Below are 14,611 nucleotides of genomic sequence, written 5' to 3'. Positions count from 1 at the left end.
TTGCACAGGCTGTCAAGACACTAAAGGGAACTCTCTTACAAGCTGTGTTCTTGCTGTAGCTGATGAATAATTGATACTAAAATTTTTATCTGTCAATGGCAGAGCACTACATGTGTCAGCTGCTGGAGCAGATTAACACTGATTCTGTGTTCTTCCTCCTTGCAGCCAACATGTGTGTTGTGAAGGTGGATGGGACTCCTTATCTGTGCAAAGCTGATGAGGTTGGAGAAATATGTGTGAATTCAGGAGCAAGTGGGACAGCGTATTTTGGCCTCCTTGGAATTACCAAGAATGTATTTGAGGTTTGAATTTCTTTGTAATTGTTACATTTCTAGTATTTCTTCTTGCAAATAGACTTATTTATTCCTTAAAGGTCCCTTTTTTTTTTTTTTTTTTTTTTTTTTGTGTGTGTGTGTTTTATTGTTTGGTTTGGCTTTTAGTTAGTTAGAAAAAAGCCCTGGCCAGGTACACTTTGCTTCATTCATAGAATCATAACAAGACATTCTGTCTCTTACAACCAAAAATACGTGATGTCATCTGCAGTCAGTCAGCTGCTTCTGTATTCCACAGTCCAGCGTAGTGCCTATTGTGAGCATTTAAATTTATCTTAGCTCTGAATCAACACAGTAGTCTTAAGTGAAGGCATTTCAATCTTTCTGCCCATGTTTTTCCTTGCAGTGGTACCCCTTTCATGTATTTTGGCAATAAAGGAGTGAAAGTTCTTATCAGTCCAGTGAGTATCTGAATCCTTCTGTGTTCTTCCAGGCCATCCCAGTGACAGCAGCTGGCATGCCTGTATCAGACCAGCCTTTCACAAGAACAGGATTGCTTGGCTTTGTGGGTCCTGTAAGTGTGAACAGGCCCTCAGGGCCCTACTTTGTCCTGACTCCCAATTCTAATGTGATGCCCCTGAATTCAGCAGGATTTTGTGTCAGGGCTCTGACCTCCTATAGATCTCAAGAGTATTGTTGGCTTGAGTCAGGCATGTATTGCCTGCAGTGAGGAGGTTTTTCTGCTCTGTTTCTAATCCTTCCTTCTTTTCAGGACTATTTGGTGTTTGTGGTAGGAAAATTGGATGGCTTGATGACAGTTAGCGGCCGCAGGCACAATGCAGATGATGTGGTAGCCACCGCACTGGCAGTTGAACCCATGAAGTTTGTCTATCGGGGAAGGTGAGTGTATTGAAAACTTCAGCACTGCTGATTGGTCTTTGTTGCTCCTTTTTTAACCCACAGACAGTCATCAAGTGACACAGCATACACAGGAGCTATGCATGTGAACTTTTTCATGTGTGTTTTGTAGAAAAGTTGGCACTAAGTTGTGAATTTGGCTGTCCCTGCTAACTTGAAAGACAAATATTGACACCCTGCTTCATGCATAATAGATTTTAAATTACTTTCATACAGTATAAAGGTAGATCTTAAAGAGTCTGTTTTAAAACTTCTTTCAAAGCTTCTCTTAAGACACTCAGAAGAAGCTCATGCCAGATGTAAAACACCTCTGTCCCCCGAGCCTTTTGGGTAGCTGAGGGAGGAGCTGTGCATCCTGTTCTAAAGAACAAACTAGGTTCCTGAAGGACCCTCAAAGACAGTGTGTTGTATCACCAACCTGAGTGCTCTTCAGTGGTCCGTGGCCCAATGTCCAGATGGAGATCAATGATAAGTGAAGTCTCTCAGGGTTCAGACTGGAACCAGTCCAGGCTGAGGCATTATTAATATTTTATCCTAGAAAAGACAAGCCTAAAACTAAGGTAATTCCCAAATGGGAGTTAAGTACTCTTCAGTGTAAGCATTGGTGGTCAGTAATTTGGCACAGTTGTCTTCCAGAAGGGATACTGTATGTTGGGGCTACAAGTCTAGTGTGCATGATGGAGGTCTACAGGCTAGGTTTGCACAGCCCCTGCATGTATGGAATTTGCCTGTTAGACACGTGCTACATGGGTGACTGCAAATCCACCTGACCCCGACCAGAAATCAATTACAGCAAGGAACCCACATGGGTTCTAAATTTTCTGTGATTTTGTGATGATCTGGCATGAATAATGCTTGTGCGTGTGAAACAGTGCCATGAGAGGTTGCAGCCATTCCCATGGGATGATAAGCCATGCCCTGTTCACCCTGTGTTGCATCCTATCATTCTTCTGTCCTTTGTGTTTTAGGATAGCAGTGTTTTCTGTGCCCGTTTTGCATGATGATCGGATAGTGCTTGTGGCAGAGCAACGCCCTGACGCCTCAGAGGAGGATAGTTTTCAGTGGATGAGCAGGGTTCTACAGGTAGTCAGTCTGTCCTTTTCTCTTTCCAGGTGAATAAGGCTGATGCATGAAATGAGAATATTAGAGATTTTTCTTTCTTTCCATAAGCAAAACCTATCAGTTAACCACAGACAGGTGTAATAAGCTAATTTTTCTCAGGGTTGAGAATTAACAGAATTTTGTAAAAAGTAAGACTTTCTTTCAGAATGTTTTTTTAGCTTCCTACTACTAGGATTCTCAGAGTCCTAAGGGTGATGGGTTTTGTTTGGGTTAATGCTACATGTCTGTTCTGATTTCATAATGATAGTTACCTCTGAAAATATTCAAGAGTATACTGCCAAGTATCAGAACAGCCCCTGAAAGTTTTTTATCACTATCAACCTTATTCTAGATCTGCAACAAGAAGTATTAAAAACTTTTTCCCTTAATTTTTTTACTTTATTTCCTTGGGGGTGCAGGACAGGAGGAAGGGAAACTGTGGTAGATATTCATTTGCAGTTTTTAGAATTAATCAGTTCTAAGGAAGTGAAAATGGAGAGATCAATTATGGAAGACTCTGGTAAGGGGACAACTGAAGGGAAGGATCCAGAGAGCAACTTAAGGGAAGTTTGCTCTTATGAGTAAGGCAGTTGGGTAATAATGGTTTCTGTCTAATTTCAGCTTTCTTATCTTCTTGGAGAGAATATCTGGTATTGGGAGAAAATATTTTTGTTTCTCTTTTTAGAAGTGTCATAGCTAAAAGAGACACTTTAGATTTAGGCAGCAAAGATGCTTCCCTCCTAAATTTTGTGAGTTTTATGTTCTACTGCGCTTTTGTGATTCTGCCATACATGCTAAATTTGCTGTGATATAACTTGGCTTTTGAAAATCTCTGCACTTTTTGCCCACTTTTAAGAGACTCTCCTAATCCCTGATGTGCAGGTGGCATCCCCTTGATAGAGGGCACAGTCCTGGGTCTGCTCCTGCTCCCATTGAAGTCATGGCACAGCTTCTATGAGTTCAGTGAGTGCAGAATTGGACCCTTTATTTGCAAATTGTGGTGCAAGTAAAAATTTTAATGTTATAAATGACTTGAATTCAAATTCTTTCTCTAGCTACATCCCAGTTGATAATGTGGACTGTATTTTTTTTTTCATTTCTGTGAAGGCAATTGATAGCATTCACCAAGTAGGTGTGTACTGCCTTGCCTTGGTGCCAGCCAACACTTTGCCAAAGGCTCCACTCGGAGGAATTCATATTTCAGAAACGAAGCAGCGCTTTTTGGAGGGTGCTCTGCATCCTTGTAACGTCTTGATGTGTCCCCACACCTGTGTTACCAACCTGCCCAAGCCTCGACAGAAACAGCCAGGTGAGGAAACCAGAATATGTGCTAGTTCTGGCAGACCTGTGTCTTATAGGGCACCTGCAGGCTGAGCTGTTGCTTGTTCCTTAGGTTGTTTTTCCTCATTTTGCACTGTTCTTTTCAAAATGCAGATGTTGGTCCTGCGTCGATGATTGTAGGAAACCTCATAGCTGGCAAGAGGATTGCACAAGCCTCGGGGAGAGATGTTAGCCAGTTGGAGGACAATGACCAGGCGAGAAAGGTGACATTGGGGTCCTGGTATTATTAAATATTTGAATTAGCTTATTCAGAATGAAAGAAGACCAGGTATGATATTCTGCTGAAAGTAAACCCAAGGTACTTTGAGTTAAGCTGAGCAGCATTTTTTTCTTCCGTTTCAGTTCCTGTATTTAGCAGATGTTCTTCAGTGGCGAGCTCAGACAACTCCAGATCATCCACTCTTCCTTTTGTTGAATTCCAAGGTGAGATGCACTTTAGGACACACTTGGAGATTGAGATCAAAACAAAGGATTATTTAGATTCTAAGAAAATGCCTTCTATAAGTCTTTTCCTGAAATGCTGCAGATTATTTTAATGAAGCAGACAAAAATTGCTAGGTGGTAAGCAGCATACGTTTTTCCACTTCTGGAATTTTATGACATATCTTTTATTCCACATCTGGAATTTCAGTATGCATTCTGCCTAGCTTAAAACATTGCAGTAATTGCATTTCCTGCTGGAACACAGCTTCTGTCATATTAATGGAAACCATGATTCTGTCTTCATTCCTGAGAACAAGGGTGTCTGTAAGTCAGAAATGGAGGATTTCCTGATTAGAAGATCTAGAGCCTAAGTAGAGAATCCTGGGACAGCTTTGGAGTCAGATTTTCCAGGAGCACTGTCACACCCTGCAGGGGACACTGATGCCTTGCCCTGGACTAGGCTCTGCCCTCAAGAAGGATGGCACATAGAGTGACAGTAACAGCCCAGGAACAAATTGGATCTGCCTTGTTCTGTGCTGTGCTGCAGACAGGAGTCTTCCACAAAGTCCAGCAGCAGTCTTTGGGAAGTGACGGATTTGTAGGTCTCATTCAGAGAGGCAAAAGAGTTTAGGACATAGTTCAAACTTTCTAACTTTCCTTTTGATACTGCGCTTTAGCAAAAAAAATTGTTTCAACACTGTTATTGTTAAAATGGTTTATTCTCTCAGAGTGAATAAGATTTTGAGGGAAGTTTTCTAGTATGAAGCAGCCCTTTCCTGGGTTGTTCAGGCAAGTTTTACCCTTGATAGGGAGACTCTGCAAAAGGAAACACAAAACTTGGACACAAAGAAATTACCTGTTGGTGAACACCTGTCTTAAATAGCTAGGACTAATGTGCTACAGTGCTACATGTTGGTGTGTTCACGTGTCTCCAGGAGGAACCCTTTTGGTTTACACCTTCTTGTGTCAATATCCAAGTCACTAAGATGCTGCTGTTCCTATAAAGGTTTCTGCTGTCACTTGTCTCCTCTGCAGGGTACTGTAGCCAGCACTGCCTCATGCATCCAGCTGCACAGGAGGGCAGAGAGGGTGGCAGTTGCGCTGATGGAGAAAGGACGGCTGAATGTTGGTGACCATGTGGCCCTGGTTTACCCTCCAGGTAAAGCAACACAGACAGCAAAACCCACAATCACAGAGGACAAGAAAAGAAGTTCTGTCCATTAATTGGATTGGAATAATTTTTGCTAACTCTTAAATGCAAAACATTTTATGCTGGTTGTGGAGCAGTCTGTTGATTTGAAGAGACACTTGTGACAAATCTTTGCATCTTAATAACATTGTGTATTTTGATTTTGATGAAAGAGTTTGGCCTATTGTTCTGATAAAAATGGCTTTAATTTCACAAATATCCTTTCCAGGAGTAGACTTGATAGCAACTTTCTACGGCTGTTTGTACGCTGGCTGTGTTCCCATCACTGTCCGCCCACCTCATCCGCAGAACCTTGCTACCACTCTGCCCACTGTCAAAATGATTGTAGAGGTAGGTATGAGACATTCCTCTCCTCATGATTCTGGGGAGTGTGGAATGGTTGATGCAGCCTGCTGAATTGCTTTGCCACAGTCAGTGTAAAATAAGCTAGAAAATAAATATTCAGTGTCCTGTGGCTGAGTCAATAATGACTTCTTCAGAAACCCATTTAAAATGGTCTTTTCTTGTCATGATTTATTTTGATTTGTTTCCAATGATTTTCTTCATCTCTTCATCTTACTGGTTATCTCATCTGGATGCATATGACATGACTTTGGGCATGCATTCCCTGGTTTTATCAATGGTTTTAATGCTGTTCCTTTTGCAGGTCAGTAAGTCTGCATGTATACTGACCACCCAAGCTATAATGAAACTGCTCAGGTCCAAGGAGGCTGCAGCAGCTGTAGATATTAAAACATGGCCCACTATTTTGGATACAGGTACAGTAGCCAAAATGGAAATAGTTTGAAGAGTGATACATTTATTTTGCTACACAACTGCCTGATTGAGGGGATGTATTGTGCATTGCATTAAAATAGCTGTCCAGAAACTATAAGAAGGATCTGATGATAATGCTGTAAAGATACATTTTTTTTTTTGTCCTGTGCTTGTTTCCCAAAATAATATGGTACCCTTCTCTACTTACATATTTTAAATAGATGATATGCCTAAAAAGAAGCTGGCTAGTGTTTTCAGACCTACGTCTCCAGATATGTTGGCATACTTGGACTTCAGTGTGTCTACTACTGGTATATTAGCAGGAGTAAAGGTAGAGTAACAAGAGATAATCATATTTTATTTCTTTATGTTTATAAAGAAATATGTAAAACCCTTTTTCTAGAAGAAGGTCCCTGAAAGCTCCTGTTTTCCTCTTGCAGATGTCACACGCAGCTACAAGTGCCTTATGTCGCTCAATAAAGCTCCAGTGTGAGCTGTACCCATCCCGACAGATTGCCATCTGCCTGGACCCCTACTGTGGCTTAGGCTTTGCACTGTGGTGCTTGTGCAGGTATGACTCTGGAGCTCTGGGTCTCCTCACATGTGCCCAGCCTTCCCCAGAACCCCAGGGAATGGACATGGGTGAAACTGTCAAAGAAACCCAAATTAACCTTTTTATCAGTAGATCAGAAAACACCTTTTGTGCTAAGAAAATCCATTTAAGTCAGTTAGTTACTTGAGTAACTTCAGGTTTGTAAGTGGTATTAATTGGATACCAAATTCAAGGAAGAAAAAAAGAAGGGTCTGAGGGACTTCACTGTCTGTTTCACATTGATTAGGTAAATCTTTTTAAAGTCTTTTGAGATTAACCATATGTTTTGACAAAACCTTTAAGGTGTTCAGTGCAAGATTGGTATGCAATAAGAAATACTGCTAAAGGAAGCAGTTAAATGTTTCTTAAAACTGGTAAGTCATGACTTGATTCAACCAGATAACTACTCTCATGCGGCATATCTCACAAAGCTGCAAATTTTTTTGCCTTTTAAAACATGCCATATGCATTACTTAATTGAATTTTCATGTTCCTGTTGCTTCCTCTCCCCAGTATATATTCAGGTCACCAGTCCATCCTGGTCCCTCCTCTGGAGCTGGAGAGCAACGTGTCTCTGTGGCTGTCTGCTGTCAGCCAGTACAAAGTGCGTGTCACCTTCTGCTCATACTCCGTGATGGAGATGTGCACCAAAGGCCTTGGGACACAGACTGATGTTCTCCGGGTGAGTGGGCTTCATTTTTCCGCATACTGACATAAACATACATGTATCTTTCTAAAAATACTTCATTTTGGCTTGGAGAAGATGAGTTTTTAAGTGTTTCTGTGATAGCCTTCCATTATGTCTTGAGTTTTGGGGAGTGTTGAGACTGCCGGAAGATTCAGCTTCCGTGTTTCTGGTGGAGGGAAAAAAATGAAGTCTTCCATTTTCAGTTTTAATTATTTGTACAACCTCAGTGCTGCTGGATATTTTTGAGGTTTTGGGCAAAATACATAGCAAGCCTATCAATTTGTTTGTGTCTGAGACAAGAAAAAAAACCCAACACCAAACAAAAAAAAAAAAAAATCCCAGACAAAACACACACCAACAGAAGGAAAAACACCGAAGGCCCACCAAACACAAAAAACCTCACCCAAAACAGCCAAAAGAAAAAGCGCCCCAAAACTCAGCAAGTCTGACTTACTTTCAGATATCACTTAATACCAGAAGTGCTGAGTTCTAAGATGGGTATAATCTTCCCCAGTCCTGGAAAGGTTCCAGGCCAAGTTGGATGGGGCTTGGAGCAGCCTGATCTAGAGGAAGGTATCCCTGCCCATGCAGAGGGATTGGAATAAGATGAGCTTTAAAATCCTTTCCTTCCCACTCAAAGTTATGCTATATGATTCTTTGATTCCTAACAACAGCAGTTGCACCCTGATACATCTATTTATTTTTGAGGAAAATCTCTTAACTCAGATTGAATTTCCTTGAAGAGGAAGGAGCATTCCCACAGCAGTAGTAACTCGGCTGCTCAGGACTTCCATTGGGAATGTGGCAGCTCCTTCACAAAGGTGGCTGTATTGTGTGCGCTCAATAGAGACAAAAAAAACCTGTCCCTCTGTTCCCCTGGGCCTCACCAAAGGCAATCCTGGCCCACAGCCAGTTGCTCCAGGTTCACATTCACATTGAGAGGAGCTGATGATGTCTGGAACACCTAAACTGTGCAGTGCTGGGTGCCAGCAGGTCTCTGGCAAGTCCAGCCCTGTGCCAAAATGATATTTCAAGGGTTTTTCAGCTCAAAATGCTGAGTCCCTGTGTTGCAGCTACACGATGTCTGTAGTGTTAAACCAGTTCATGTCTTACTCTAGTGCCTTTAAAGCCCTTCTGTTGCACAAATAAAATGGTTTATTTCTAGAAATGCTGTCTTTGAAGTTACAATGTTGTTCTCCCCTCTCAGATGAAGGGGGTTAACCTGTCCTGCGTGCGCACCTGCATGGTGGTGGCAGAGGAGAGACCGAGGATCACCCTCACCCAGTCCTTTTCCAAGTTATTCAAAGACCTGGGCCTCTCTGCTCGTGCAGTGAGCACTACCTTTGGGTGCAGGGTCAACGTAGCAATTTGCTTACAGGTGAGATTAAACTGCTTGTTCCTTACACAGAACCTCTGGGAACTTGGTAGAAAATCATGTTCAGCTGAATGGATTTCTTTTTCTAATGAACTAGATATCCATTGCTTGCTTGCTTCATCACCAAGTTAAATAAGCTTTTGAATAAGATGTTTAATATGATGTTGATTATGATAATTTCACTTTTCTGTACTAATTGACCAATTGATTTGCTTTTCCAATCCAGAGGGTCAGTACTAAGAAACTTGTTTCCTTCCTTCTATGCAGGAGCAGCATTAAATAAACAACTTCCGATTCATAAATATTGCATGTTACAAGCAGTGCTGTTTCAGCTTTTGTGTGATTCAGATTTTGTCTTGTTTTGTATAATGTGGAATTAAATGGAAGACAGAATTCTGCAAATAAGACCCAGGAAAATGAACACAGTTGGCAGGTTTTTTTGACTTTTAAAGATCTCAGATGAGTATTAGCAACATGCAAATATTTTTGTCTCACCTTGTGTGAGAGCTGGACTTTTTTTTTACTTATAAGTATAAAATTGGAAGCTTTGAGAGGGAGGATATGCCCATAAAGTCCTCAGCCCTGCTTTACAGTCTGGAGATAATGACATGCTGTGGGTCAGAACACCTTCTGACAGTCTAGTATTCAGCTGATAATAATATTTTATGTGTAATTTAACCAGATGAAGTCTAACTTTGCTTAATGAGATATTTCTTTTCCAGTCAGGAGATTAAAAAAATATATAAATATATATATATTCCAAAACTTACCTGAAAAATCAGGTGTTAAGTAAGTGTGGACTAGAAGATGGGAAAGCACCCTGGGGTTTGGAGGATGCTTGAGTGAATAAATAAAGTACTCAGGTTTCAGATGAGGCAGTATGTAGCTTTGTATGTGGGGAATATCTTAGGGGGCACATGGATTAAGTATGTGTAATTGTAAATTTCATGTCCTTTTTTTTTGTATAAATTACACTTAATAAAATAGGATTCTATGAAAATTGCTGCTGTACTTCTGCAAAACTTTCGGTTTTCCTTTTTTCTTCTTCCTGGTGCCCACTAGATGAAGAAAAGCCTTTTTAGCTCTCAGAATATATTAGAGTGTTCTGGGTTTCCTACGAGAGAGATATTCTGGAACATGAGTTACCTAAATATGTTGCCATTCACAAATGTTTCCTTAGTTTCTCTAATTTCTTTCACATTTAAAGGAGAAAGGATTTTTAACAAGACCAAGCTAAATGGTTATAATGAAATAAGGTCAGAGTGATTTTATGAATCAATAGGTAGAAAAACAGGAAGAATACACATGAAATCAAGATGACTGTAAATTAAGATTCTGAATTCATTGAATAAAACATTTCAGCTGCCAGGTGTGAAAGAATAGCTTTCCAAATTGCCTGTGTGAATAAAAATTTCAAAAGCCAGTTTGGGATAAAGGGGGAGAAACAGTTTTTCTGCAGAATACTGAATGGCAGCATGAAAAGGACTCCAAAAAAACCCTGTGAGGAATACAGGACTGATGGGCGGTTAAGCTTCCCCTTAATTTTATGCCTTTTTCATCTCTGTTTTCCATTCTTGAACCCGTTTTTAGTGGAAAGGGTTTTCTTCCAAAGTAATACTGTATTAGACATTTTTTAATAAATTGGATTTAAATGAATGTAAATGAATGACTAAATTTTTTATGCAAATTAGCAGGCAGATAAATACCTGTCTTCCAACCCTGCTGAACTGGTTCACTGAGAAGGTGTTCTGAAGCTGCAAATAGTCTTACAGCGGGAGAAGGGATTTATTATAAAGCAATGTATGAGTTGCCTTGGCCCTCTTTTGTTCATTATCTGTGACTTGCATGTTTCCCAAAGAACCACCTAAAAGTGCCAAGCTCTCAAATAATCTGAAATGGAAATTTTCTTTTCATTCTAAAACAGTGTAAGTTTTGTTTTCTGTCTTACTGTGTGTATCTTATGTTTCTAGTGCCTCTTTGTTTGTATTTTCTTTTTTTCCCCTTTCTCTCTGTTTCCCACACTTTGATGGCCTCTGTTACTTCTGTTTGTGGTCCTGCTGTCAGCCAAACAGGCTGGGCAAGCTGGCTGAACAGGTATAGTGATGCATGTGTGCTTGTCACGTCCTAAAGTCCATCTGGTTCTGCAGTGTTAGGAACTAGGCCCACATAGGTTTATGCTTACATCCTTTTGCACTGGCTGTGTGGGTTTTAGAGCAGGTGCTTACTCAAATAAAATCATAAAAGCTGGATTTTAAATTTAAAAATTTTCCAAAACTTAGACTTACCTGTCCCACATACTTCACTTGTGCATTCATTGGCTGATTCCATAAAAAACGAAAGGCTCTGCAGTAGTCACTGTTGAAAGGGGGGCTACTTTATTTCTTGTACATTAGGGAAGTGCTTTATAAGTGTCAGTAAAAAAGGGAGAGAAATTTGTGAATTTATGTGGCTGTGAGAATGAAAGCAGGATGTTGTGGCTTCTGTTGAATTTGTTTCTTCTTCCTTATTCTTAGGGAACAGCAGGACCAGATCCAACAACAGTCTATGTAGATATGAGAGCACTTCGACATGACAGGTACAGTCTGTGTTAAAGCATTAACTCTTCAATGGCCGTGGAGAAGAAACTTCAGCCTCAGTGCACTGGTTTGCTGAAATATCCTTGGCAGCAGTCAACTGACTCCCTGCCGTGTTGTATCCCTGTGCTGTGCAATTCCAAGAAATCTGCTCTCTCACAATCCTTTAGGTAGTGGAAATAGTACAGAGTCTCCCTTAGTCTTTTTTTTTTTTTTTTTTCCCCTTCAAACCAAAACAACTCTGTTCCCTTAGCCTTCCCTGGGCTGCACTGTGTCACTTAATTCCAGTTAGGCTCCTTGCTCTTTACTGTTTGTAATTCCTACTGATGCTCTGCCATGACTCAGTGTGACAAGCAGAGGTCCAGGAGAATCCGGAAAAGAAGGTGAATTTAAAATCCTGGTGGGACTGCAACCTTCAGGCTTTTTTGGAAAAAGTTACTCATCTTTCCAGAGAGCAGAGTTACAGATTCTTGAAAGAAACATGGTCTGTGGGAATGCTAACAGGGAAGTTAGAAGACAGCTAGAAACTTAAGTTGTGAATAACTGAGAGTAACTGGGTGATTCATTGCAGCTCAGTCAGTGCAGCTAAGGTTGGGGTAGCAGTGCATATACTAGAACACTTCTGTTTAAGTTCTTGTCTTGGTTTGAAAGACAGGTGCCTGCCAAGGAAGGCAGGAACCTCCCTTGGAATGGAGACAATGACCCCCTTCTCTCCAAATTGTAACATTGAAATTAAGGGGCTTCCAGGCAAAGATATGGGAAAAGGAATAACAGTTCTTTACTTGTATGTATGTATGTATAACAAGGCAGACAAACAACCACAACGGCAGCGACAGCAAACAAACCCACAAACCCAGTGCCAGCCTCTCTCAGCTGTCAGGCACCTTCCCCTTGGGTGCAGTTCTGGTCACAGCCAGTGGGGGCGCTGGTGGCTCCCGGCCGGGCGGGAGGGGGTGCAATGGTTCCCCCGTGCCTGCAGGGGGCGCTGTGGCACGAGCGCCTCTCTCATCATGTGGGTGATGGCGGGCGAGCCGGCAGGAGGGATGGAAAAGGGGCTCCCTTTACAAACCCACAGGGGCAGCCGATCTCGATGCCCCTCAGGATGGCAGAATGGGCTGTAGCGGGAACCTTGGAGCAGCAGCTGGAACGGCAGAGGCGGACACACCCCGGGGTGGCAAACAAAATGTAGCAGAAACTCCACAGCCTTAGCAGGAACTGCGGGGTTTGGGCAGACACGGGGTATCGGGGTGAAGTGTAGTGAAAAACCTGAAGTAGCAGCAGAAGACAGCAGGGCTGGGCAGCGGCAGCTGGGCTCCCACAAGCAGCTAGGAGAGACTCACTCAGAGGGGCTCGCGGCTCAGGGTCACGGGTTTTCCCCTGGGCACCCAAGTAGATGGTGAGGGTCCTTTTCCATTGAGGTAGAGTGTTACTAAGGTCCCAGTTCAACAGCTGCTCTTACGAGCAAAGCCTCACTCACAGTAGAAGCAGTAAAAGGCGGAACTCCACGGTGGCAGCAAATTCTTCCCACAGTAACCACAGATTGGTCCCCTCCGATCCAAGAGCGAGTGAGAGAGAGAAGCTGAGCCCAGCCCCTGACCCCCCAGCCAAAATCTCAAGGTATCTCTGCCCTTCCCAAGAGAAAGCCCCTCAGCTAGGAGAGTGCAGCCAGCTGCACCCCTCCCCCTCCTCCATGGCTATATCTTTTGTCTCTCTTAAGTACCAGTCATTATCATCTCTTAGGCAACAGATGGGAGAAAATTCCCTGAGAGGAAAAAAAAAATCTTAACCTCCAACAGTTCTTAAAGCCTTGTACAAATGTATCCTCTTATTTTCTCAGGGTGCGTTTGGTGGAGAGAGGTTCTCCACACAGTCTGCCACTTATGGAGTCTGGGAAGGTGAGAGACTTGAGTGTGATTCTTCCTCCTCACAGAATCACAGAGTGGTTTGGGTTGGAAAGGACTTTAAAGCTCATCTCATTCCAGTCCCTGTCTGCCATGGGTGGGGACGCCTTCCACTAAACCAGGTTGCTCCAAGCTCTATCCAACCTGGCCTTGGACACTTCCAGGGGTGAGGTAACCACAGCTTCTCTGGGCACCCTGTGCCAGGGCCTCAGCACCCTCACAGGGGAGAATTTCTTCCTGACATCTAATCTAAACCTCCTCTTTCAGTTTAAAGGCATTATGACACTCATTATATCCTCATGGCACTCACCTCGGCAGGGAGCTGCATCACCTGGATCTCAGTAAAGAACATGTGGGACAAGCTTGGCTAATCAGAATGTGTCCAGGAGAGCATGTTATGATTGAGTAGCTAAAGTGAAGATAGGTGCATGACATGAAGCAATAGGATAAGTTGCTACCACTGAAACAAATCTGAGGCTTTCTGAAGTCATTTTCTAGGTGTGAAACCAATGCTGAAGCTGCAAAACGGCTGCTCAGAGTTAAAATTATTTAACAGGTTAAATAATAGTGGTAGAGATGGTTGGTATCTGTGGTGCAGAAAGGAGTAGTAAGGGAAGCACAGACTGTTGCCTTCTGTTTGATTTTTCTTTTGATTAATTCATTTTCTTAACTTCTATTTGCTTCTTATTCAAGATTCTTCCAGGAGTAAAGGTCATCATAGCACACACAGAAACCAAGGGACCTCTGGGAGACTCACATTTAGGAGAGGTAAAGGTTTGGTACCCTTGTACTGTGTTTATCAGTAGTGATGTGATACATTGATACCTCCTCTTAGATAAATGCCTTTCTTCCCCTGAGTGGGACGGCCAGGATCACCCTGGTGTGGCACGTGAATGAACCCCTCAGAGGGCTGGCACTGTTTGCATTCCTGCACATGTGGCTTCACAGCACCAGGTGAGACCAGGGCACTAGACTGTGTCTGCCTGGCAGCTTGAACAGGTAGGGATGTACTCCCATCACTGGGCAGCGGCAAAAGGTAATTTGCTGCTTGGTTTAACCTTTGTTTTATAGGCATCTTTTGTTGTGTAATAAGATGCCCAGCTAATAGGTTAGCAGGTGCTCCTTCCCAGTAAGCGAAATGCCTGGTTCATTTTTTTATGGCCTTTACCATCCCCCAATTACATGTATACAAAACTCCTTTTCTCTGGTCAGAAGTTAATGATTTCAATAAAACTGGCATTTTGGAGTGTAGGTGCTGGGTGAGACGGATGGAGACGGACAGTGACGAGAGATCTCTATAGGCAGGTCTTGGGACACATGGGGTTTATTGCAAAGGGCGTGGGTGTAGGGGCACTGCTCAGAGCTGCCAGACTCAGCTCTGAGCAGGCCCAAGAAAACAAGAGAGTAAGTGGGTGAGAGAGAGAGAGAGTGTAAGAGCGAGAGTGGAAGTAAGAGCAAGAG

The 14,611-nt window shown here is 42.5% G+C and overlaps 1 protein-coding gene across 7 annotated transcripts in view; it reads left to right on the top strand.

The window, feature by feature from the left end:
* Window positions 1-14,611, top strand: part of DIP2A (disco interacting protein 2 homolog A) — a 93,188-nt gene that overhangs the window by 64,302 nt on the left and 14,275 nt on the right. For 3 of the 7 annotated variants that reach the window (XM_042021131.1, XM_042021128.1, XM_042021132.1), the window contains 18 exons: window positions 166-302; window positions 766-846; window positions 1,045-1,172; window positions 2,159-2,273; window positions 3,399-3,600; window positions 3,726-3,835; window positions 3,975-4,055; window positions 5,091-5,214; window positions 5,474-5,595; window positions 5,912-6,023; window positions 6,243-6,352; window positions 6,462-6,592; window positions 7,127-7,295; window positions 8,509-8,679; window positions 10,741-10,770; window positions 11,190-11,251; window positions 13,087-13,144; window positions 13,844-13,918. In XM_042021131.1, coding sequence (XP_041877065.1) covers window positions 166-302; window positions 766-846; window positions 1,045-1,172; window positions 2,159-2,273; window positions 3,399-3,600; window positions 3,726-3,835; window positions 3,975-4,055; window positions 5,091-5,214; window positions 5,474-5,595; window positions 5,912-6,023; window positions 6,243-6,352; window positions 6,462-6,592; window positions 7,127-7,295; window positions 8,509-8,679; window positions 10,741-10,770; window positions 11,190-11,251; window positions 13,087-13,144; window positions 13,844-13,918 — 2,018 coding nt within the window. Of the gene's footprint in view, window positions 1-165; window positions 303-765; window positions 847-1,044; window positions 1,177-2,158; window positions 2,274-3,173; window positions 3,255-3,398; window positions 3,601-3,725; window positions 3,836-3,974; window positions 4,056-5,090; window positions 5,215-5,473; window positions 5,596-5,911; window positions 6,024-6,242; window positions 6,353-6,461; window positions 6,593-7,126; window positions 7,296-8,508; window positions 8,680-10,740; window positions 10,771-11,189; window positions 11,252-13,086; window positions 13,145-13,843; window positions 13,919-14,611 lie in introns of those variants that run through there. The other 4 variants (XM_042021129.1, XM_042021130.1, XR_006014880.1 and 1 more) reach the window with 4 other exon arrangements.

The sequence above is a fragment of the Corvus kubaryi genome, unplaced genomic scaffold (assembly GCF_017639235.1).
Source record: "Corvus kubaryi isolate FWS band 111438036 unplaced genomic scaffold, C.kubaryi_AGA036_p1.0 37126, whole genome shotgun sequence".
In the NCBI taxonomy this organism is placed as follows: Eukaryota; Metazoa; Chordata; class Aves; order Passeriformes; family Corvidae; genus Corvus; species Corvus kubaryi.
The sequence above is the reverse complement of the archived record's forward strand: the minus strand, read 5'-3'. Positions and strand labels throughout refer to the sequence as shown.